At 41.0% G+C, this 23,976-nt stretch overlaps 1 protein-coding gene across 1 annotated transcript; it reads right to left on the reverse strand.

Moving 5' to 3' along the window:
- Positions 1-241: 241 nt before the first annotated feature.
- tekt3 (tektin 3) lies at positions 242-16,036 on the reverse strand. Its single transcript, XM_031804551.1, has 7 exons — positions 15,424-16,036; positions 11,767-11,850; positions 11,590-11,660; positions 10,792-10,935; positions 7,964-8,186; positions 620-774; positions 242-485 (listed from the first exon to the last, which is right to left on the reverse strand). Exons 1-7 carry the CDS (start codon positions 16,006-16,008, stop codon positions 269-271), a joined length of 1,479 nt encoding a protein of 492 aa, XP_031660411.1. The 5' UTR covers positions 16,009-16,036; the 3' UTR covers positions 242-268.
- Between the last annotated feature and the right edge of the window lie 7,940 nt (positions 16,037-23,976).

A 23,976-nucleotide genomic window follows, 5' to 3' on the forward strand; every position in this document is an offset into this window, starting at 1 on the left:
AATAGGAGAAACTCCCCAAATACAGCTGTGCCAAGCTTGTAGCATCATAACCAAGGAGATTCAAGGCTGGGTCTGAATACTTTTGTAAATGTGATATTTCAGTTTTTTTTTTTAAGATAAATTAGAAAAAAAAATCGAAAAATCTGCTTTGTCATTATGGGATATTGTGTGTAGATTGATGAGGGAAAAAACATTTAATCCATTTTAGAATAAGGCTGTAAAAGTCAAGGGGTCTGAATACTTTCCGAATGCACTGTATGTGATGGCTTTAGGTGTATCCCACCAGGCGTGGAGTGCTGGGGAAGCTCTTCCTTATGCCCATGCACTTCTCCTGATCCAGGAACAAGGAGTTAGCCTTGATGGAGAGGTCATGCTCCAGGGCAGCCTTGGTCTTCACCAGCTTCTGCAGGGTGTTCTCTGCCTCCATCAGTCTCTCACGCAGCTTGTGGATGGTGTCCTCTATCTCCCTCACTTCTCCCACCAGTCTGGAAATAGCGATAAGGATAGGGACAAGACAAACGGAGGACAAGAGGTAAATGGCAGAGAAGGAAGGGAATGTCCATGTAAAACGTCCTCATTTTACAGGCTATAAAATACCCACAACATGTTCGAGCCCTACCTGTGGTGTGGGTTGTCCCTGCAGAGCTCCACGTTGGGCCTGCGTGTCCTCTCGTCCAGCCTGGTCTGGGCCACCTTCAGGGGGCATTCCTTGTCCCTCAGAGCCTTCTTCAGGCTCTCTATCAGCATCTCTGTCTGGAAGATTTCCTGGAGGGTCTGCCAGTAGAAACAGGCGAGAGGGATGGTGAGACGATCCAGGGAGTAAGGAAACAGAGGAATTTAAGTGGTCAGGAATGGAGCAGTTCTAGCGGTTGAAATGGCGCTGTTACAACCAGTTTACAAACGGAACTGTCTATAATGCTATGGACGTCATTGCAACCAGTTTTGCCTGCTGTGTAAGGGTTTGAGGTAAAGAGTTCTAGGAAACTCAAAGAACTTGTTTATTTACACCACACTATTAGGTGATGTGAAATGTATAGTACAGATGCAGGTGTCTGAAAAAGCAAAACTAACACCAAATGTAACTGTAGATCAAATCAGATTAACACTGTACTGTACAGTACTTTCCTCCTTCTCATCCCACCATCACATTATCATGTTATCTCATTCCCCTGAATCACTCAACCACTCCTCAGAACCATCCCTGGCTGACTGACTGGCTGAGTGGCGTTATTAAAGACTGTGTGCCTCACATCAAAGCTGCTGTCAATGGATAAACCCAGAGAACAGCTGAGGTGGATAGAGCCCTGCAACATCCAATTAACCGTTCGACAACAATGGGCTCCAGTGTCTACTACTCCACTACCAAGGGTATGTATCAGTGGAAAGTGTTGAACACAGGCAATGCAAGATAAATCTATTTTTGGTGTTCTTTTGACAAGACTATTTAGCAGTAACAAAGTTTGGTGAATTAGTTTGCATGCCTGGATTCCATAACAAGATTACAGTAAAAATAAGGCCTAGACCAGTGAAGAGGGTGATCACTCCACCAAACTCACATGTCTCTGCCCATCAAACGCTGATCTTGTGAGACACAAGTAAAAGGGGCTGAAAGGAGTTTTATTTTTCTCCTCATTGAACAGTAAAAGCAATGTGATAGGATTAAACCTTTGTTTTCCATTATCATGAAAGATGTCACGTGAAAATGCAATAGACCCTTGAATAGTTTGTTTACAACCCTGGAGAAAAAATTGCATAGACCAGCATAGGCTGGTGACCAGCCTTCGTTGTGTTTTCGCTAGTGATGGAAAACCGAGGCTGTCTGAAGAGTTCGAGGCTTTCACCAAATTGTCCCGAAAAACAGTTCATTACTCAACGCTTCATTATCTGTTCACAATGCACATAAGTGACATTTGCCGTTCAACAATAAATAGCAGCCTGTGACTTTCAGATAGACATTTTTTTCCTCCACTGTTTTCATCAAAATTCTGTGGCGCAGCAGTAAGTTATTGACTTTCGTAACCTATAATCAGTTGGAATACCAGGTCTGCATACATCATGCTTAATGTTTTTGCCTTGAAGTTGACTATATAGAATTTATGGCATTATTTAGGATGCTTAACACAGAAGCGTATACTATACTAAATAAAACAAATGATTTTAACAACAGTGTGGTTTCACATAAAACAATTTTCAAAATAGTGTGCTTTCAACAGGATTCGACATCATACTCTCATTCCCCTGAGTATTCCATTGTCGACCTGCTAAGCTACTGTACCAGTCGGATGAAACTTTTTGTACAAAATCCCAAACTTTTTATAGTCCCATACTTTTTATAGTCCCGTAATGGACTGTTTGAAAATGTGAAGATTTTTTTTCTTCTAAAAAAAATACAAAATAAGTTTTATTTTTTAAAATGTGAATCACATTTTTATTTGGAGTTCCCCGACGGCATTGCGCGTACACCTTTGGGGAATACCTGATCTACACTGATTGATGTGGATTTAATAAGTGACATCAGTTCACGGGCAGTGCAAGCATATTTATGTTCGGGAGAAAGTAAATGCAAAACATTATGAATTCAAATGATCTGTTTACAGGTCCATAGCAATTTGTTATTATTTTTGCGTTTCAGAAACGATCAGATACAGCAAATGTCAGCAAACATTCTGTTAACACTGCTAAAGACATTTGATCAAGTTTACCATTTATATTTCCCTTAGATGTACTGTCTTGGCCTAATTCCAATGCCTACAAAGTAGACAGCAAATAAGGGTGTTATTGTCACCATAAAACGTGACAATTCAGGCAGAGTTATAATGCTCCTTCACATTTGTACAGTTTTACATCAGGTTTTTTGTATTTTATTAGGATCCCCATTAGCTGTTGCGAAAGCAGCAGCTACTTTTTCTGGGGTCCACACAAAACATGAAACATTAAGAGACAAGAATAGCTCAAGGACAGAACTACATACATGTTAAAAAGTCTCACATAGCCTACATATCAATACATACACACAAAATATATAGGTAAATTAGGGGAGAGGATTTGTGCCGTGACGTGTTGCTTTATGTTTAAGAAAAAAACAGGTTTGCTGTTCATTTGAGCAATATGAGATGTATGGGAGTTTTACGTGATAATGGCTCCATATAATACTGTACGCTTTCTTGAATTTGCATGTCTGGTCGGGTAAGTGTGTGTGTCAGAGCTGTGTGTAAGTTGGCTATGCAAACCATTTGGAATTTGAAACACATTCACATGTCTTATAAAAAGAAGTGATGCAGTCAGTTTCTCCTCAACTTTTAGCCAAGAGAGACTGGCATGCATAGAATGCACATTTGATTACAATGTAAGACGTGCCGCTCTGTTCTGGGCCTGCTGCAGTTTAACTAGGTCTTTCTTTGCAGCCCTTGACTACATGACTGGACAATAGTCAAGATAAGACAAAACTAGAGGACAGTATGACTCAACGTAGCAGAGCATCTCTTTATTATGGACAGACCTATTCCCCATCTTAACAACCATTGAATCTACAGTATATGTTTTTACCACTACTCCATAACTTGTTCAACATTATCAGGTTCAGCTGAGGTTAGGATTAGAGTTTAGGGAATGATTTGCACAAAATATAATGACTTAATTTTAGAGTTTATTACTGGACATCCATTCCAACATCCATTCCCTTCTTGTAAAGGGTTTTAATGTCTTCATTAGCTGTGGTTGCTGACATGTATATGGTTGAATCATCAGTATACAAGGACACACAAGCTGTGTTTAATGCAAGTGGTAGGTCATTGGTAAAAATAGAATAGTAGAGGACCTAGAGAGCTGCCCGGTGGTACACCACACCCTACATGTTTGACATTGGAGACGCTTCCATAAAATAAAACTGAGTTTGATTAGATAGATAGCTAGGAATCAACAATATGGCGGGGGGGTTGAAAAGCCATAAAACTATGAAATAACACATATGGACTCATGTAGTAACCAAAAAAGTGTTAAACAAATTAAAATATTTATATTTTATATTTGAGATCCTTGAAAGTAGCCACACTTTGCCTTGATGACAGGTTTGCACACTCTTGTGATTCTCTAAACCAGCTTCAATAGGTAGTCACTTGGAATGCTTTTCTATTAACAGGTGTGCCTTGCTAAAGGTTCATTTGAGAAATGTTGTTTCTTTTTTAATATATTTGAGCAATCAGTTATGCTGTGACAAGGTAGGGGTGGTATACAGAAGATAGCCCTATTTGATAAAACACCAAGTCCATATTGTGGCAAGAACAGCTCAAATAAGCAAAGAGAAACAACAGTCCATCATTACTTTAAGACATGAAGGTCAGTCAATCAGATTTTTTTTTTAAAGATTCCTCACGTGCAGTCGCAAAAACCATCAAGTGCTATGGTGAAACTGGCTCTCATGAGGACCGCCACAGGAAAGGAAGACCCAGAGTTATCTCTGCTGCAGAGGATAAGTTCATTAGAGATTCCAGCCTCAGAAATTGTAGACCAAATAAATGCTTCACAGAGTTCAAGTAACAGACACATTTCAATATCATCTTTTCTGAGGAGACTGCGCGAATCAGGCCTTCATGGTTGAAATTCTGCAAAGAAACCACTACTAAAGGACACCAATAAGAAGAAGAGATTGCTTGGTCCAAGAAACACTAGCAATGGACATTAGACCGGTGGAAATCTGTCAAAATTTGAGATCTTTGGTTTCAACCGCAGTGTCTTTGTGTGACGCAGAGTAGGTGAACGGATGCTCTCCGTATGTGTGGTTCCCACCGTGAAGCATGGAGGAGAATTTGTGATGGTGTGGGGGTGCTTTGCTGGTGACACTAAGTGATTTATTTAAAATTCAAGGAACACTTAACCAGCATGGCTACCACAGCATTCTGCAACAATATAATTTGTTTTTCAACAGGATAATGACCCAACACACCTCCCGGCTGTCTAAGGGCTATTTGACCAAGAAGGAGAGTGATGGAGTGCTGCATCAGATGACCTGGCCTCCACAATCACCCAACCTCAACCTATTTGAACTGGTTTGGGATGAGTTGCACCACAGAGTGTAGGAAAAGCATCCAACAAGTTTTCAGCATATGTGGGAACTCCTTCAAGACTGTTGTAAAAACATCCCAGTTGAAGCTGGTTGTGAGAATGCCAAGAGTGTGCAAAGCTATCATCAAGGCAATGGGTGACTACTTTGAAGAATCTAAAATATATTTTGATTTGTTTAACACTTTTTTGGTTACTACATGATTCCATATGTGTTATTTCATAGTTTTGATGTCTTCACTATTATTCTACAATGCAGAAAATAGTAAAAGTAAAGAAAAACCCTTGAATGAGTAGGTGTGTCCAAACTTTTGAATGGTACTGTATGTAAATTTGATATTTCTGAATTTGATTTTCAATAAAATAGCAAAAATGTCAAAAATCATGTTTTCAATTTGTGATAATGGGTTATTTTGTGTAGATAGGTAAAACATATATATTGATTCCATTTTGAATTTAGACTGTAACACAACAAAATGTAGAATAAGTCAAGGGGTATGAATACTTTCTGAAGGCACTTTATCTAGCTATATAAACCACAACCCTCTGCAAAAACGCCTGTTCCGATATTATTTACAAGGCAGTACTTATTTAAATTAGGTAAGAGAATATCATGTTACTATCGTTGTATTAAAATGAGAGTTAAGGCGATTTCTCCTTGTTCCCGTAATAATGAATCCAAGTGTTTCACATGGGGAGGGGACGAGTAACTTTATGTTTAAACTTTATCAATGTTGAAGCAACAGTCATTTTTTATACTTTCGTCATCATACTTTGGTCTGGTTTCCTTCAAATATCATCTAGTTTCTTGAAAAACATGATTTTTACTGTTCATGACCTCTAAAAACATTACTTTGCAAGCCAGCATAATGTGACTTTATGCTGGTTTTGCTTTAGTTTATGCTGGTCACCAGTGTCCAAAACACAGCGAATGATGGTCATCAGTGAAAAACACAATGAAGGCTGGTCACCAGCTAAATCACAACGAAGGCTGGTTACCAGCGAAAACACACCAAAGGCTGGTTTGCCAGCTTGATCAGCTAGACCATACTGGTTGGCCAGCAGAACCAGCTAGACCATGCTGGTCAGACAAGCTAGACCATGCTGGTTGGCCAGCAGAACCAGCTAGACCATGCTGGTCAGACAAGCTAGACCATGCTGCAGTGTTGTGTTCGAGACCACCTAAAGCGAAACCGATTCACGGCCAAGATCAGAGCCAAACAAATCCATGTCAAGACCAAGGCCGGAGGGGGGTGAGACCGAGTCATAACCGAGACCGGGAGGGGGACAAGAGATCCGAGACTGTATCGAGACCGAGACAAGGAAAATGTGAGTCCAATTAAAGACCATGATGGTAATTTTGTCAAATCCCCACCATAATAAGAGTTCAAAATGTCCAGTATTTCTGTGTTCATATTTCAGAACAACATATGGATTCTTTAGACATTCAGAATAGTGAATAAATGCAGGCTGAGGGAGAATAGAGCCACTATACAAATGATTACTAACCCAAACACAGTGGAGCACAATGAGCCTTCTACACCTTCAGAGAAGGGCTAAGGATTTATAAAATAATGATTATAATAACATAATAATAATGATAATTATATTATTATTTTCAATTAAGTTCTGATTTAATCCCTTCAGTTTTGTTGGAAAGGAAAGGGTTAATTTAGAAGAGAAAAAAAAATCCAATCAGGATTTTTCCTTGCTGGTCTCTGGGGAGATAAATCTAGCTAGCTAAGTCAGCAATGGGCAAGGCCATCAGAAGCTGTTGCTGTTGTTAATAATCTCTTTGAAAATAACGTGTGTGTGTGTGTGTGTGTGTGTAACATTGTTGCATTTAAAGTGGAAGCAACAGCACTTTAGCAACATGAAATCTTATTAAAATGTGTTCACATACACCCCCAGGAAGAATATGACACTTAAAAAAAAAAAAAAAGCCACAATATAGACCTGAATGGATTTCTGCAAATATGTAAACACCACAGGAGTCCTCTTACATTTGGAAACTTTACAATCCTATTGATCAAACAACCATGAAAAGGTAGGCTCTCCCTCCCTCAGTTATGCACATCAATAACAACAAGATCAACAACTATTGCTAGCCAGAGCAAGATGAGCAAAAATCGAACGAAGGAACATTAGATAAACACTCTCAGTTAGTTGCCTATCAAAATTGCACTGCTAAATGATGGGGAACTGTAGCCTCCTCATCCTTCTGCAGCTTGCCTGCCAATGCATACTTGTCCCAACCAAGCACCCAAGCTAACTGGCTAAAGTTGGCTAGCTGGTTAGCTATCTACTTCCAAACACAAATGAGAGAAAACCTCACTCTGCCATTTTACTCTTTGATGCAGAGCGGATTAGGCTGTTTACATGATATCTAGAGTGTTCTTGACTAACTATTACTTTCCCCCTACATTTACTGACACCGGTCATATTCAGCAGGTGTTGCATGTTTGTAAATTCGTAATTTGTTCTGTGCTCTGTCACACTCAAACAAGAGTATTCTGTAATCGGAGTAGATAGCCAAAGTGAATTTGCAATGCAAATATGCTAACTGTATAGCAGTCTGTCAAGTTCTTGCTAGCTAACCAAATGACACCTGCATCTCTGTGTATAGCCACCGAAAAACACAGCTTGAAATTTATGCTGGTCTATGCTGCTTTTTCAGTAGGAAAATCAATCAAAGACAGCAGTAAAATTTCAGCAATCATCAACTATGGTATGCAGGCAGTTAATAACCCCTTCCTTACTGTCCCCTGGACCTGATGTTGAAGTACTATGATGTTTAACAAGATACACGCAAACTGCATTTCACTGATTGAATGAAACTAAACAAAAAAGGAATTAAACATGAAAGACGAGCTTGATGGTCATTGGTCAGGTAATGGTCAGTCACCTTAGCCAGGTGTGTCTGCAGGCTGTTCTTGGCGTCGGTGGTCTCTGACATGCGGTTGGTGAAGGCCACGTTGACCGTGTTGAAATGTTTCCACATCTCATTGGACGTGACGTTCAGCAGGATCTCAATAACATCACGCAGCTTGTGGGAAGCCGCCCGCTCGCTCTGGGAGTGAAGAATGTTGTCATCTGTGAACTTTGACCATGAGTCGGGCAGGGAGAGCCTGGTCAAGTGGGTGAGAAATGACAATGGACACAATGGTCAATGAATTGGGATGCCTTTGGAAGGCATGCAGGAGATACACTGGGGTGGATGTAGCCAGAGTTGAATTTGGGATTGGTGCTTTATAGTCAGAGAAAATGTGAAGCACCTGTGTCAATACAATCTGAATGTGATGACCCCTTCTGCTTTACTTCCATATCCAGTCCCGTACTAGTTTGAATGTTATTAAAGATAATATCATCCAATTTGTGGAAATGAAGTCATTTAAAGGTAGAATAAAGGTAGCAAAATTAGGTTGCTACGAGCAGCACCGCAGATATTGAGATAAGCGAGATGAAAGACTTCGCTCTCACATTGTCAAACACAGTATCTGCACATGTGCAGAGAAGGGTGTGATTGCCGCCTGCAACTCGGGGCGTTCCTGCATGTGGGCATTCCTGCATGTGGGCATTCCTGCATCTGTAGGAACCCCTCTTTATAGGGAGGCGGGGGGAAAATGTAAGTAGCTAGCAATCTAGGACACCAATAGACACTATCCTTCGCCCCCGTCTGCCGAGCACTGCCTTCAAGGCAGGTCTGTTAATGTTACAGCAAGGGCAGGTGTTCGGCAGGCGGGGGCGAAGGACACTGGGTACTTGCTAGTTAGCTGGGTCTCCGGTAGTGATGTTATGTTTGATATGGGAGCTCTGAGGCATATGTCGAAATCACTAAGCAGTGTACTTCAAAGCAGTGTGCCGATGCCTGTATTACTTTATCAGGCACACATGATCAGTGATGTCCAAAGCTTAGTTTCATCAAACAACCACCTGATTGGTTTGGTATTGGTTTGGTAGAAGACAAAAAGGCTATGCTCCGCATGCGCTACGGAGTGTGGGACGTCATCTATAATGATTTGGCTGCTATAAATTATTTTGATACAAGAGTACACTGTGTTGATCAAAGCCTATTTTTGACACGATTGGCTGGAAAACCGCAATACTTCAGTAAGCTTTGTTTCTCCATCGGAGTACACAGGAGGGGACGACACCGGTAGTTAGCTAGCTAGGACACCGGTGAACCGTGTCTTTTGCCTCATCCGGCGGTGCTTTTCCACAGTTTTGTTAACGTTACAGTGAGGGCGTCTGTTTATTTATTACATCACTTCCTCACAGCTTTGATGAAGATAGGGGTTGAATGTATATCTGTTACATCTGCTATACAATAAATCAACAGATTATATAGTTGAAGTCTGAAGTTTACATACACTTAGGTTGGAGTCATTATAACTCGTTTTTCAACCACTCCACAAATTTCTTGTTTACAAACTATAGTTTTGGCAAGTAGGTTACGACGTCTACTTCGTGCATGACACAAGTCATATTTCCAACAATAGTTTATAGATAGATTATTTCACTTATAATTCACTGTATCACAATTCCAGTGGGTCAGAAGTTTACATATACTAAGTTGACTGTGCCTTTAAACAGTTCGGAAAATTCCAGAAAATAATGTCATGGCTTTAGAAGCTTCTGATAGCCTAATTGACATAATTTGAGTCAATTGGAGGTGTACCTGTGGATGTATTTCAAGGCCCACCTTCAAACTCAGTGCCTCTTTGCTTGACATCATAGGAAAATCAAAAGAAATCAGCCAAGACCTCAGAAGACCAAATGTAGATCTCCACAAGTCTGATTCATCCTTGAAGTCGGAAGTTTACATACACCCTAGCCAAATACATTTAAACTCGGTTTTTCAGAATTACTGACATTTAATCTTAGTATAAATTCTCTGTTTTAGGTCAGTTAGGATCACCACTTTATTTAAAAAATGTGAAATGTCAAAATAATTGTAGAGAGAATGATTTATTTCAGCTTGTATTACTTTCATCACATTCCCAGTGAGTCAGAAGTTTACATACACTCAATTAGTATTTGGTAGCATTGCCTTTAAATTGTTTAACTTGGGTCAAACATTTCGGGTAGCCTTCCACATGCTTCCCACAATAAGTTGGGTGAATTTTGGCCCATTCCTCCTGACAGAGCTCGTGTCAGGTTTGTCGGACTCCTTGCTCGCACACACTTTTCCAGTTCTGCCCACGAATTCTCTATAGGATTGAGTTCAGGGCTTTGTGATGGCTACTCCAATACCTTGACTTTGTTGTCCTTAAGCTATTTTGCCCCAACTTTGGAAGTGTGCTTGGGGTCATTGTCCATTTGGAAGACCCATTTCCGACCAAACTTTAACTTCCTTACTGATGTCTTGAGATGTGGCTTCACAATATCCACATAATTGTCCTTCCAAATGATGCCATCTATTTTGTGAAGTGCACCAGTCCTAAAATGAGTTTTAATGACTCCAAACTAAGTGTATGTAAACCTCCGACTTCAACTGTATCTACAATTGTATTTGTTTTTTTTTGTGGATTAATTTACTTCTACCAGACGCCTTTTGTTAAGATTTTTAATTGTTTTCATTTTTGAAAGTTTTCGCGCTTGAAGATCATGAAAATGTTTTACAATGTTCATGGCTGAGGGGGCAATCCCTTTCACAGCATATACAGTATCTCCCATTTCAATCACAAAGCTGTATAACGTTCACATCTAAAGTAGTGGGGAGGTATGACTTACGATGGGTCCAGTCTCTCGATCCCTCTGTAGTAGCTGATCCCGTCTGACGCATTCCTGAGATGGTGACACCTATTGTCTATTCTCTGGGCTGTCACCTTGTCACTGAGGTCTCTCTCCAGCTCATGCTGAGCTGCTCGGTTTGACCTGATGGAAGTAACACACACAGAGGCATAGTAACACTTTAACACTTGACGTTGCGCCGACAGGTGTAATGTTTTATTGTGTTATGTGCAAGTATGAGCCGTTGTAATGTCTTATTATAAGTCTCATCATTGTAAATATATTTCTATACCTGGAGAGAGACCTTTTTTTAGCTTGCTTTTTCCTGAGTAGGACTATTGGTTAAAATGGCCCCTACACTGCAAATTCTCCAGTGTTAAAAAACAAACAAAACTAACACTGAGAGTGTTAAATCAACACTCTGTGGACCCATATAGATGCTGGAACAGTGTTACGTTAACACAATGCTTAGTGTAAAGCATTATTCAAAAATATCCCAGAGTGCCTTGGCTTTCGAGTAAATTGTACAGTTACCACCCATGACTGTGGTTTGTTAGTGACAGAGACATCAATGTTGCTTTATCAATTTTCAGTTTGGCTGTACACCAAACAGTATGTATTTTAATACGGTTCTGGTGTCTATATGGGTCCACAGACTTAACACAGTCAGTGTTGATTTAACACTCTCTGTGTTGATTTCTCTCTCTTTTTTACACTGGAGGATTTGCTATGTAGTTTTCAAACAGTGAAGGCCTATTATACAGTAGTCCTGTCCATACTCTAGGAGTGTAGACTCACGCTAGTTGAGCGATGGCTTTGTCTAGATGTCTCCTCATCCTCTCCTGGCATGACTTAATGGTCTCCACTTCCTGGTTACATAATGAGCAAAACAGGAATCAGTTCAGTTAATAAGGTTCTGATCATTAGGATTAATAGTCATAAGTCATGATTGTATTGACATGTCTTTGTTTGTACCCTTATGAGATCTTTCTCCACGTTGTCGTGAACCAGATCAATGGACATTCTCTTCTCTCTGTGATACAGGCATTCTTGGGACACCTGTTGATGGTCACACAATATTAATTCAGTGTCCCGAATGGCACCCTATTCCCCTACATGGTGAACTACTTTTCTCCAGGGCCCATCGTGCACTACTTTTGATTAGAGCCCTATGGGCTCTGGCCCAAAGTAGGCACTATATAGGAAATATATTAGTGCAGTAGTGTAAAGCACAGACAGAGTCTGGTGTGGTAGAAGGATCGTCTTCCAATCTAATGGCCAAATAACTCTACGTTATCTAATATGAAAAACAAAAAACAATGTTTTAGCTGAAAATTTGGCATTGGTCTGAAGCTGAAAAATAATGGAAATTCACATGCACACCACAATGCCCACTCCACCCATTCTCTACCCAGATTTTCCAGCACACAGCTCTGACCTACTAAAGTAGGTATGTTGGTCTGTTGTACTTGAAACAATGTGTAGGCAGGTGTCTTCGAATTCAAACCTTCTCAAACAGCCTAATTTATACTCTTATAGGAGGTGCTCCCGCAATAATGGGATTTGTACCGCATACAAGGTAAGTATTTGATTCTTCACACAACACAGTAAGACATTATCCCATTCCACTATCTTTTCAATGTTTTTTTATTACATGAAAGCAATCCTTGCTTTTATACTTACAAGACCCTCAGGCTTGATTTAGTTAGGGGTTATGTTGTGTAGTAATGTATTTCCTTCCTTTTATTTTTTACATGTCATTGAGAAAAATAACATCCTCTTTTTGGTCATTATGTGTCCAACATAACAACAGGGGGTATTGTGTTGGACACAGTCACTCATACAGATATAATGAGCTAGCCTGTCTGCATTCCTGATTTACAGTGCATTTGGAAAGTATTCCTCTTCGATCTACACATAATACCCCATAATGAAAAAGTTAAAAACTGATTCGATTTTTTAGCGAATTTATGAAAATAAAAAACCCGAAAAACCTTATTTACATAAGTATTCAGACCCTTTGTTATGAGTCTCAAAATTGAGCTCAGAAGCATCCTGTTTCCATTGGTTATCCTTGATGTTTCTACAACTCGATTGGAGTCCATCTGTGGTAAATTCAATTGATTGGACATGATTTGGATTGGCATACGCTTGTCTATATAAGGTCCCACAGTTCACAGTGCATGTCAGAGCAAAAGCCAATAGTTTGAATGATTGTCCTTAGAGCTCCGAGACAGGATTGTGTCGAGGCACAGATCCAGGGAAGGGTACCAAAGAATGTCTGCAGCAATTGAAGGTCCCCAAGAACACAGTGGCCTCCATCGTTTGGAACCACCAAGACTCTCCCTGCCAAACTGAGCAATTGGGGCGAAAGGCCTTGGTCTGGGAGGTGACCAAGAACTCGAAGGTCACTCTGACAGAGCTCCAAAGTTCTTCTCTGGAGATGGGAGAACCTTCCAGAAGGACAACCATCTCTGCAGCACTCTACCAAACAGGCCTTTATGGTAGAGTGGCCAGACGGAAGCTACACTTCAGTAAAAGGCACGACAGCCTGCTTGGAATTTCCCAAAAGGCATCTTTGAATGCCAAGCGTCACGTCTGGAGGAAACCTGGCACCATTCCTATGGTGAAAAATTGTGGTTGCAGCATCATGCTGTGGGTATGTGTTTAGCTGCAGGGACTGGGAGACTAGTCAGGCTTGAGGGAAAGAAAAACGGAGCAAAGTACAGAGAGATCCTTGATGAAAACTTGCTCCAAAGTGCTCAGGGCCTCAGATAGGGACAACGGCTCACCTTCCAACAAAACAATAACCCTAAGCACACAGCCAAGACAACACAGGAGTGGTTTCGGGACAAGTCTCTGAATGTTCTTGAGTGGCCCAGCCAGAGCCTGGACTTGAACCCAATCAAACATCTCTGGAGAGATCTGATAATAGCTGTGCAGAGACGCTCCCCATCCAACCTGACAAAGCTTGAGAGGATCTGCAAAGAAGAATGGGAGAAACTCCCCAAGTCCAGGTGTGCCAAGCTTGTAGCGTCATACCCAAGAAGACTTGAGGCTGTAATCGCTGCCAAAGGTGCTTCACCAAAATACTGGGTAACGGGTCTGAATACTTATGTAAATGTAATATTTTCATTTTTAATAAATTAGCAAAAAAAAAAAAAAAAACAGTTTTGCTTCGTCATTATGGGGTATTGAAAAAAACTATTCCATTAATTTTAGAATAAGGCTGTAAACCTACCAAATCATATCCAATCAATTGAATTTACCACAGGTGGACTCCAAGTTGTAGAAACATCTCAAGGATGATCAATGAAAACAGGATGCACCTGAGCTAAATTCCGAGCCTCATAGCAAAGGGTATGAATACTTATGTCGTGACTTGACTTTAACGTTAATTTGAGGACTGTTATTTATCTAATCAACTAACTATGTTTAATTGTTACCCAATTTAAATTAATAATGTAACAATGAACTCATTAGGATTTGGGAACCTTGAGAGTGGTTTTAAGAGTTACCATCTCCCGAAGTCAACTCTAAAAGGTCTTTACCTATCACATCTATAAACAGTCAACTTCTAACTCTTCTTGAACTGCACTGTTGGTTAAGGGCTTGTAAGTTAGCATTTCACGGAAAGGTCTATACTTGTTGTATTCGGCGCATGTGACAAAAAGTTTGATTTGATTTGATCACATCCCTCTGTTAACAAAAACACTAATCATTTTTCAAATGACATGCACAATACATAGCATGGAAACTTTGCACATGTAGTGGGTATACTTTCCAAATTACAGTATTTCCTTTATAACATTTTTAATGACATCACAAAATAACAAATGCAATTTACATTAGTGTTCTATAGATCGCCTCTGACCATTCTCAACGTTCTATGTTAGAAATATTGCTCTAGTATTCAGCTTTGAACGTGTTAGAGTTTCAACGGGAAAAATAATCTTGAAACAAAGAGCATTCCTTGGGTGAATATTGTAGAGGGAGACCTGCATCTTCTCCACTTGATTCGAGTAGGTGTGTCCAGACTTTTGACTGGTACTGTATATACACAAATTATGATTTGATTGGTATGACTCTCTATACAGTGAGTATACATTCTTTTCATAGGTTCCAATTACTTATTAGAGGTCCTCTCTGAAAACGATCTATTGCTACCTGATCTCCACTACCATGTGTGGGTCCTTCATGTCACCAGATCTCCAGCCAGATCAAGTTGACGCTACTATACACCCCAAAGAACTTTGGGTTAGGACAAATGACCACCGGTGCTGTTCTGTGGAAGGTTGCCTGGTTGCCCAGCAACCTTAACAGGACACGTGTGACCTAATTTAGAGTATTGTGAATGATGACCCCATCTGCTCTGAAGTGGTGTGAAGAACCAATAACTCTACTGTCACTTTATCCACCACCATCAGACACAGTAAGATCCTGTGTTGAGTAAGTGACATGCATGGATGATTAAATAGGTGCACTGGAGATGGAGTTTGTTATGCTTTATACTGCACAATCTGCATTTCTGTGTGAATGCATTGTGTACTGTTGGAGTTACAGGACACTCTTACATAGAGCTTAGCACGCACACGTGCAAGCGCGCATGCACGCATGCACACACACCATTACCTGCAGAGGCCCCTCGGTCTCCTGCAGGGCTCTCTCCAGCCTTCTCTTCACCTCAGTGAGGGCCATGATCTCGCTCACCATGTTGTCTATCTCATGGTTCAACTCTGACCTCCAGAAACTGATGTCGTTGAGGCGTTCCCCGATGTTCTTACTGGTGGTCTCCTGGGTCCTCCTTGTCAGCTGCTCTTTATCCTGCATCAACCTGATGGTATCCCTCCTCAGCCGCTCCGCACTGTTCCTGGACGACTCCGACTCACGGTAGTTGCTCTGGTTGGACTTGTACCAGTCGTCTGGGGTGTAGCGGGTGGTCATGGCTGACCGGTTTGACGGGTAGAACATGGTCTTGGCCCGGACCAGGTCGAAGCCTAGGTTCTCCCTCTGGATGGAGGAGAGGGAGGGGATGGCGGCAGCGCTGCCTGTGCGGTAGTAGGCGTTAGTCCTCCAGGGCTGGTTGGCACTGGGGTTCATGGCCAGCACAGGCTGGTTGCTCCGGTAGGAGGACACCATGTTGGAGATGGCTGGGAAGTATTGGCTGGTTTTGGGTCGGGTGTACTCCGCCGTCAAGGTGGATCCCATTAGCTCCATTTGTCGCTCTTCCTCTCAGGGCTCTTCTTTTCTCCTGAAAACATGCAATATTGGATCTGTGTATTAGTGTATTTGCATATCACATGTCATCTGTTATCATTAAGTCTTTATAAGACTGAGAAAGATTGGTATCCTTCTCTTATATTTTCACAAGACCAACACATTCTAATGTCTTCTAGGATTGAAAAAGAGTCGTGATTTAGCCATTTTGTCAATAAATTGATGATTATCTGTCAAACAGTTGAGTCATTCTATCGTCGTTTGCAGTCAACAAATGCTTCACTAAACATGTCATGACGACTGATTTAATTGAGAATCTTTGAAGGCAATAAGATACAAAAATCTGAAGTGATGATGCTATACTTGCTCGGCAGTTTCCACAAGTATAGGTAGAAGCAGCCCAATATGGCAACGGGAGTATAGGCAAGTGGGTATGTCAAAAGGAGTGGGTGTATGGAAAGCGAATCAGGTAATTGCGTGACTGATTCGGCTACACAAGGAGCCGATAAGCCGGCGACCAGTTCACCGGTGTTGTATTGACGTGCCTGCCGACATGCTTCCTACTGGTTATCACGACAGCTAGAACGAGGGGCCAGATGTTTCACTGGATGTATAATTCTCAAGCATCCGGTTGAAATGTCCACTCCCCACCAATATGGTGAGGAGAGGAAGCCCAGTGGCCATCAGTGAGAGAGTCTGCAGCGAGATGGAACTGGGCCAACATTCGGCTCATTTTCTCACAAAATAAAAGCCTGAGCTCAATAGAGTTTTCTGTTGTCAAAACTATAATCTGTTACGAAAATAGTGCATTAAGTTTTGTAGACGTGAACCTTTGCGTTGTTTACAAGGAGTGCAAGGGTGAACTGAGTTATTGTGCTCACTCACTTTACAGAGAAGGTGTTCCCCAATGGAAATATGCAAAAACATCCAATCAAGCGCCAAAGGATCTCGCTAGCTCGTGCTTGGCTCTGACCACCTCCTTGCTTGTTCTGTCCACTATGCTTAATTTGCTCCCATTGATAACGACACAGATGAACAATCTTGGATTTCTTGTAAATATCTTTGGTATCATCATTGTGTCGCTATCTGTTACTGAAGTTGCCAATTTTTCTCCTTTCCATGATTTTATTTCAAGTAGGCCTACACAAGAAATAACTAAGGTTGATAACCATCTAGATGTCATCTTGATAGATACATATAGTTTACTACTCAATGGGGAGGGAAAGAATGGCAACAACACTGGGACACAGTGCCCTTCGCTCCAGCTTAACAAGCACTACTGACCGGCAATAGCATGGGAAGTAGCTACCTACTGTATTAGTTAGGCTGACATTCACAGTAAGCACACACATACTGTACAACACACAAGGAAACAGTGCACCCATCGTCAGTACTTTTAATAAAAAATCAACAATTGCCAGTTTAATAACCGACAATGTACCATTCTTTGTGTAAAACCAACAGTGAAATTACGACTCAGATTTATTTTGAACTGCAAAACCCTTACGCACCATTGTACATTATATACAAGGGTTGGCTGGCCTTCTTTAGTCAATCGTAGGCTCAGTCACTGGTATACTTTTATTTACAAAGCCCTTTTGGATTTACAACCATATTATTTAGGCATTTTTATTGTTCAGAAATGTGGTTGGTACTCTCTTCGTTCGCAGGACTTAATCCTGCTAACTGTTCAAAAGGTCCGAACTGAATTTGTTAAAAGGGTTTTTATGTACTCTGCGCCATCGGCTTGGAACGCCTTACAAAATACTTTTAAACTGGAAGAACTTGTCCCGATTGGTGTTTTTAAATCATTGATGAAGGATTTTGAGGCTGATTCCCTGACCTGTCAATGTTTTTAAATCATTGATGAAGGATTTTGAGGCTGATTCCCTGACCTGTCAATGTTTTTAAATCACTGATGAAGGATTTTGAGGCTGATTCCCTGACCTGTCAATGTTTTTAAATCACTGATGAAGGATTTTGAGGCTGATTCCCTGACCTGTCAATGTTTTTAAATCACTGATGAAGGATTTTGAGGCTGATTCCCTGACCTGTCAATGTTTTTAAATCATTGATGAAGGATTTTGAGGCTGATTCCCTGACCTGTCAATGTTTTTAAATCACTGATGAAGGATTTTGAGGCTGATTCCCTGACCTGTCAATGTTTTTAAATCACTGATGAAGGATTTTGAGGCTGATTCCCTGACCTGTCAATGTTTTTAAATCATTGATGAAGGATTTTGAGGCTGATTCCCTGACCTGTCAATGTTTTTAAATCATTGATGAAGGATTTTGAGGCTGATTCCCTGACCTGTCAATGTTTTTAATTTGCTGTTTTATGATTTTGTTATACTCTTGTGAATTCAGTTTTTTTACTAGACTACCTGTAGGTTTTTCATGTTGTCTGTCTGTAATTGTGTAATGACTTGGTGCTGCCTACCTTGGTCAGGACGCTCTTGAAAAATAGATTTCAAATCTCAATGAGCCCTTCCAGGTTAAATAAAGGTTAAATAAAATAAATAAATCCTCTGGCTTCAAAACACATATCGTAGCTCAGTGTACGGTAGTTGAGTGGTAAGAAACGAAACAAATAAAATACTGCTCAATCAAAACCTTCTAAAATATAGCAGAGCGCTTTCCACTCACCCACTCCCTTCCACACGCCCACTACTTTCCTTTCCACTCACCCACTCCCTTCCACACGCCCACTACTTTCCTTTCCACTCACCCACTCCCTTCCACACGCCCACTACTTTCCTTTCCACTCACCCACTCCCTTCCACACGCCCACTACTTTCCTTTCCACTCACCCACTCCCTTCCACATATCCACTACTTTCCATTCCACTCACCCACTCCCTTCCACACGCCCACTACTTTCCTTTCCATTCACCCACTCCCTTCCACACGCCCACTACTTTCCTTTCCACTCACCCACTCCCTTCCACACGCCCACTACTTTCCTTTCCACTCACCCACTCCCTTCCACACGCCCACTACTTTCCTTTCCACTCACCCACTCCCTTCCACATATCCACTACTTTCCTTTCCACTCACCCACTCCCTTCCACACGCCCACTACTTTCCTTTCCACTCACCCACTCCCTTCCACACACCCACTACTTTCCATTCCACTCACCCACTCCCTTCCACACGCCCACTACTTTCCATTCCACTCACCCACTCCCTTCCACAAATCCACTACTTTCAGTTCCACTCACCCATTCCCTTCCACACGCCCACTACTTTCCTTTCCACTCACCCACTCCCTTCCACATATCCACTACTTTCAGTTCCACTTACCCACTCCTTTCCACACACCCACTCACCCATACTCCAGTCGCCAAATTGGGTTGCTGCTATTCCCATTTCAGTTTCTGAGATGAGATTTGGAAAATTCGAAAGTTAGGCTACTTTCTGATGCCAGACATTTTAAGATATTTAAAATATTTGAGAATATTTCAATATTCCACATTTGCATGAATGTCACACATTTTTGGCATCATTAACATATCATTGATATATGGAGTAATTGCAAATAATATGAGAAAATGAAATGTCCACTGGAAAAAACGTTAATTAAAAGAAATATCACATGGCCAATTGTCTGCAAAAATAGCCATTTAGTCACAGGTATGTGAGCATCTTTTGTAAATAACAGTAGGCTGAATTGAAATAAAATCCACTTACACGTGAATAGACAAAGGTTTCCCTGACACCCAGCGCTAACGGCACACAGGCTCTCCTCGACCGGTCCTCACCTAAGAATGAGCTGAAGAATTTAGAAAGGTAATCCAAGATACATTATTGATGGACAAGTTCGCAGGCCACTCCTGCTGTGGGCTCAAACAAACCAATGGCATCTTGGACCGTCCGAAAAGCTGGTTGCTTCAGTTGGGAGGTGAGTTGTCCTACATTCCGGTTGCCACAGAGGTAGTTGCTATGGGTTGCTATGAGAAGCAATGAGAAGCTTTTTTGGGGGGGGGGGGTTAAATACTTCAAGGTAGGCTAGGCCACTGCATATGAGTATGCAGTTACACAGAACCTTTTCCTTCTGCATACTGTTCAGGATTATTCCTTATAGATTGAATCCATCAAAAAATGTGCTTGATGGACACACTGCGGACGTTATACTTTCAACATCAATGGGTACAGAGAGAGTCCCCACAAAACTGCATGCATTGTGTCTCTTGTAAGCAAAATAATTACTCATTTTGATTATGGGATTTGCTGTGACTTGGAGGACAGTTGGAGTTTAGAGTTACCCCCCAATTCCACCATTCTCCTTGGACATAGTCACAGTATAGCCAATTCCATTTGAACAACAGCCATCTACAGACATTGCAGTAGCTGTAACAGTTGGAGACATTCTGAATTAATTTGCCATGAAAGCAAAGCAATACTTTTCAGAAGAACATGCTCACCTGCTTCTCTCACCATGTTGAGCCTCAAGCTTATTTTATCACAGCTATAAGCCAGGAGGGCAGGTTGTAACTCCTGAAATGCAAATACATTTTTTTTAAGTTAACCAGGCAAGTCAGTTAAGAACAAATTCTTATTTTCAATGGCGGCCTAGGAACAGTGGGCTAACTGCCTTGTTCAGGGGCAGAACGACAGATTTTTACCTTGTCAGACCAGGGATTTGATCTTGCAACCTTTGGGTTACTAGTCCAATGCTCTAACCAGTAGGCTACCTGCTGCCCCATGAACTGCAAAGAAGCAGTAAATACTCATAAGGATAGTTAATAATAGGAATACAATTTTACTGTGAAGAAAACACAGCAGCCTGCCACTTCTGATGTGATATTGCACCCCAAAATGAGGAGATCCTTTGCTGATGAAAATATAAAATTATTGCTAAATGCCTTGAAGGTTGCATTTCAAGGCCTCTAAATGTGAATATCAACTTTATGGTTTTTAAATCAGGCTTCCTGCCTGGTTATGACCAGATGAAATGTGAATGTTGAACATCTGGACGGTAAACGTGTCTGTAATATGTGCAGTCTGTCTGGGCGTTAAGCCCCTCAGCTAAATCATCTATGGCTCTGTTGGATCTAGGCCCAGATCCATGTGCAGATGAAATGGACCATGTGTGTGGGAGAGATAATATCTCCATGGTGTGATTTTGGACATTGGCTCCTGTTGGTTAGGCCTAGGAGTGGCAGACACATCTGGTGGGTGCATTTGGACAGTGGTTGTAAATCTTGGCAGGGGAGGGAGTATGGGCCTCCCTCACACTACAGCTGTGTATAATAACTCACATTAGAACACACAACTGGACTTCTCCACCACCACCCTCCCAGAATACCTTTTAGTCAAATCAGAATAGGAGGAACTCAAACACCAGCAGAGCTGAAAACCTTCTGATTAGCCATGAAGGAATGTTATAGGGGAAACATTACTTTAGAGTGGACATCTGTGAGTCATATGGATAAGTGTCTGCATTATAACAGCCTGAAAATGGTTGATGGATGGAAAATAGCAGCGTAAATTTGCTGTCACTTTGGCATTTCTGGTAGGATCTCCTCATTTTGGGGTGCAATATCACATCAGAAGTGGCAGGCTGCTGTGTTTTCATCACCGTAAAATTGCATTTCTATTATTAACTATCCTTATGAGTATTTACTGCTTCTTTGCATTTCAGGAGTTACATGGCAACTTTGCTGCTCCTCCCTGGCTTATAGATGTGATAAAAATATCTGTCACGTATACTCCCTCTCCGGCCTCTAGGTCACCAGGCTGCTGATTATCCCGCACACCTGTCACCATCGTCACGCGTACCAGCGCCTCATGATACTCACCTGGACTCCATCAACCTCTTTGATTATCTTCCCTATATCTGTCACTCCCCTTGGTTCTTTCCTCAGGTGTTATTGACTCTGTTTTCAAGTCGGTGCGTTGTTTGTGGTTCGTGTTTATTGTTTGTATTCATTCGGTCATTCATTTATTAAAACACTCACTCCCTGAACTTGCTTCCTGAATCTCAGCACACTCGTTACAATATAAACGATATTCAACCAAGATGATGGAAATGCCATTCACGCATTCCCCTGTGGGGGAAGATTCAGAATCTCCTTATTGACGCCAATCAAAATTAGCCTACTTTTAGGCTATTGTTTATATACAGTACCAGTCAAAAGTTTGGACACACCTACTCATTTAAGGGCTTTACTTTATTTGTACCATTTTGCATTTTCTAGAACAAAAGATAGTCCCACTAAGCGCAAACCAGATGGGATGGCGTATCGCTACAAAATGCTGTGGTAGCCATGCTGGTTAAGTGTGCCTTGAATTCTAAATAAATCACTGACAGTGTCACCAGCAAGGCACACCCACACCATCACACCTCCTCCTCCATGCTTCACGGTGGGCACTACTCATGCGGAGATCATCCGTTCATCCACTCTGCATCTCACAAAGACACGGCGGTTGGAACCAAAAATCTCAAATTTGGACTCATCAGATTTCTACCAGACCATCGCCTGTGTTTCTTGGCTCAAGCAAGTCTCTTCTTATAATTGTTTTTCCTTTAGTGGTGTCTATGCAGCAATTTGACCATGAAGGCCTGATTCACGCAGTCTCCTCTGAACAATTGATGTTGAGATGTGTCTGTTACTTGAACTCTGTAGCATTTAGGTTGTAATTTCTGAGGCTGGTAACTCTAATGAACTTATCATCTACAGCAGAGGTAACTCTGGGTGTTCCTTTCCTGTGGCAACCAGTTTCATCATAGCACAAAGTTCTTGAAATGTTCCGGATTGACTGACCTTCATGTCTTAAAGTAATGATGGGCTGTCGTTTCTCTTTGCTTATATGAGCTGTTTTTGCTATAATATGGACTTGGTCATTTACCCTAATAGGGCTATCTTCTGTATTCCACCCCTACCTTGTCACAACACAACTGAATGGCTCAAACGCATTAAGGAAGACATAAATTCCACAATTCTACTTTAACAAGTCACACCTGTTAATTGAAAAGCATTCCAGGTGACTACCTCATGAAGCTAGTTGAGAGAATCCCAAGAGTGTGCAAAGCTGTTATCAAGGCAAAGGGTGGCTACTTTGAAGAATCTCAAATATAAAATACATTTTGATTTGTTTAACACTTTTTTGGTTACTACATGATTCCATATATGTTCTTTCATAGTTTTGATGTCTTCACTATTATTCTACAATGTAGAAAACAGTAAAAAAATAAAGAAAAACCATTGAATGAGTAGGTGTGTCCAAACTTTTGACTGGCTCTGTATATATTTCACACATTGGGGTAAAAACTGGAGTGTAATGCTTGAATGGATGTCAACTGCAATACATGTCATTGTCACTATTCAACTGCATCACACTTAAAATCGGCTAACAACCACCACCGATTTCTATATGGCTAGAGATGCATGTACTGTACATACAGTGCCTTCAGAAAGTATTCATTCCCCTTGACTTTTTCTACATTTTGTTGTGTTACAGCCTGAATTCAAAATGGATTAAATTGAAATTGTGTCACTAGCCTACACACAGTACCCTATAATGTCAAAGTGGAATTCTGTTTGTAGACATCTTTACAAATTAATAAAAAAATTAAAGCTGAAATGTCTTGAGTCAATAAGTATTCAACCCCTTTGTTATGGTAAGCCTAAATAAATTCAGTGTAGAATTGCGCTTATAAAGTCATAACATAAAATGCATTGACTCAATCTGTGTGTAATAACAGTGTTTGACATGATTTTTTTAATGACCACCTCATATCTGTACCCTACACATCCAATCCAATCTGTAAGGTTCCTCAGTCGAGCAGTGAATTTCAAACACATTCAGCCACAAAGACCAGGTTCAGTCTTCTTTCCAACAGACACTGGGAGACAAATTCACCTTTCAGCAGGACAATCACATAAAACACAAGGCCAAATATACACTGGAGTTGCTTACCAAGACAACATTGAATGTTTTTGAGTGACCTAGTTACGGTTTTGAC

The sequence above is a fragment of the Oncorhynchus kisutch genome, linkage group LG25 (assembly GCF_002021735.2).
Source record: "Oncorhynchus kisutch isolate 150728-3 linkage group LG25, Okis_V2, whole genome shotgun sequence".
Classification (NCBI taxonomy): Eukaryota; Metazoa; Chordata; class Actinopteri; order Salmoniformes; family Salmonidae; genus Oncorhynchus; species Oncorhynchus kisutch.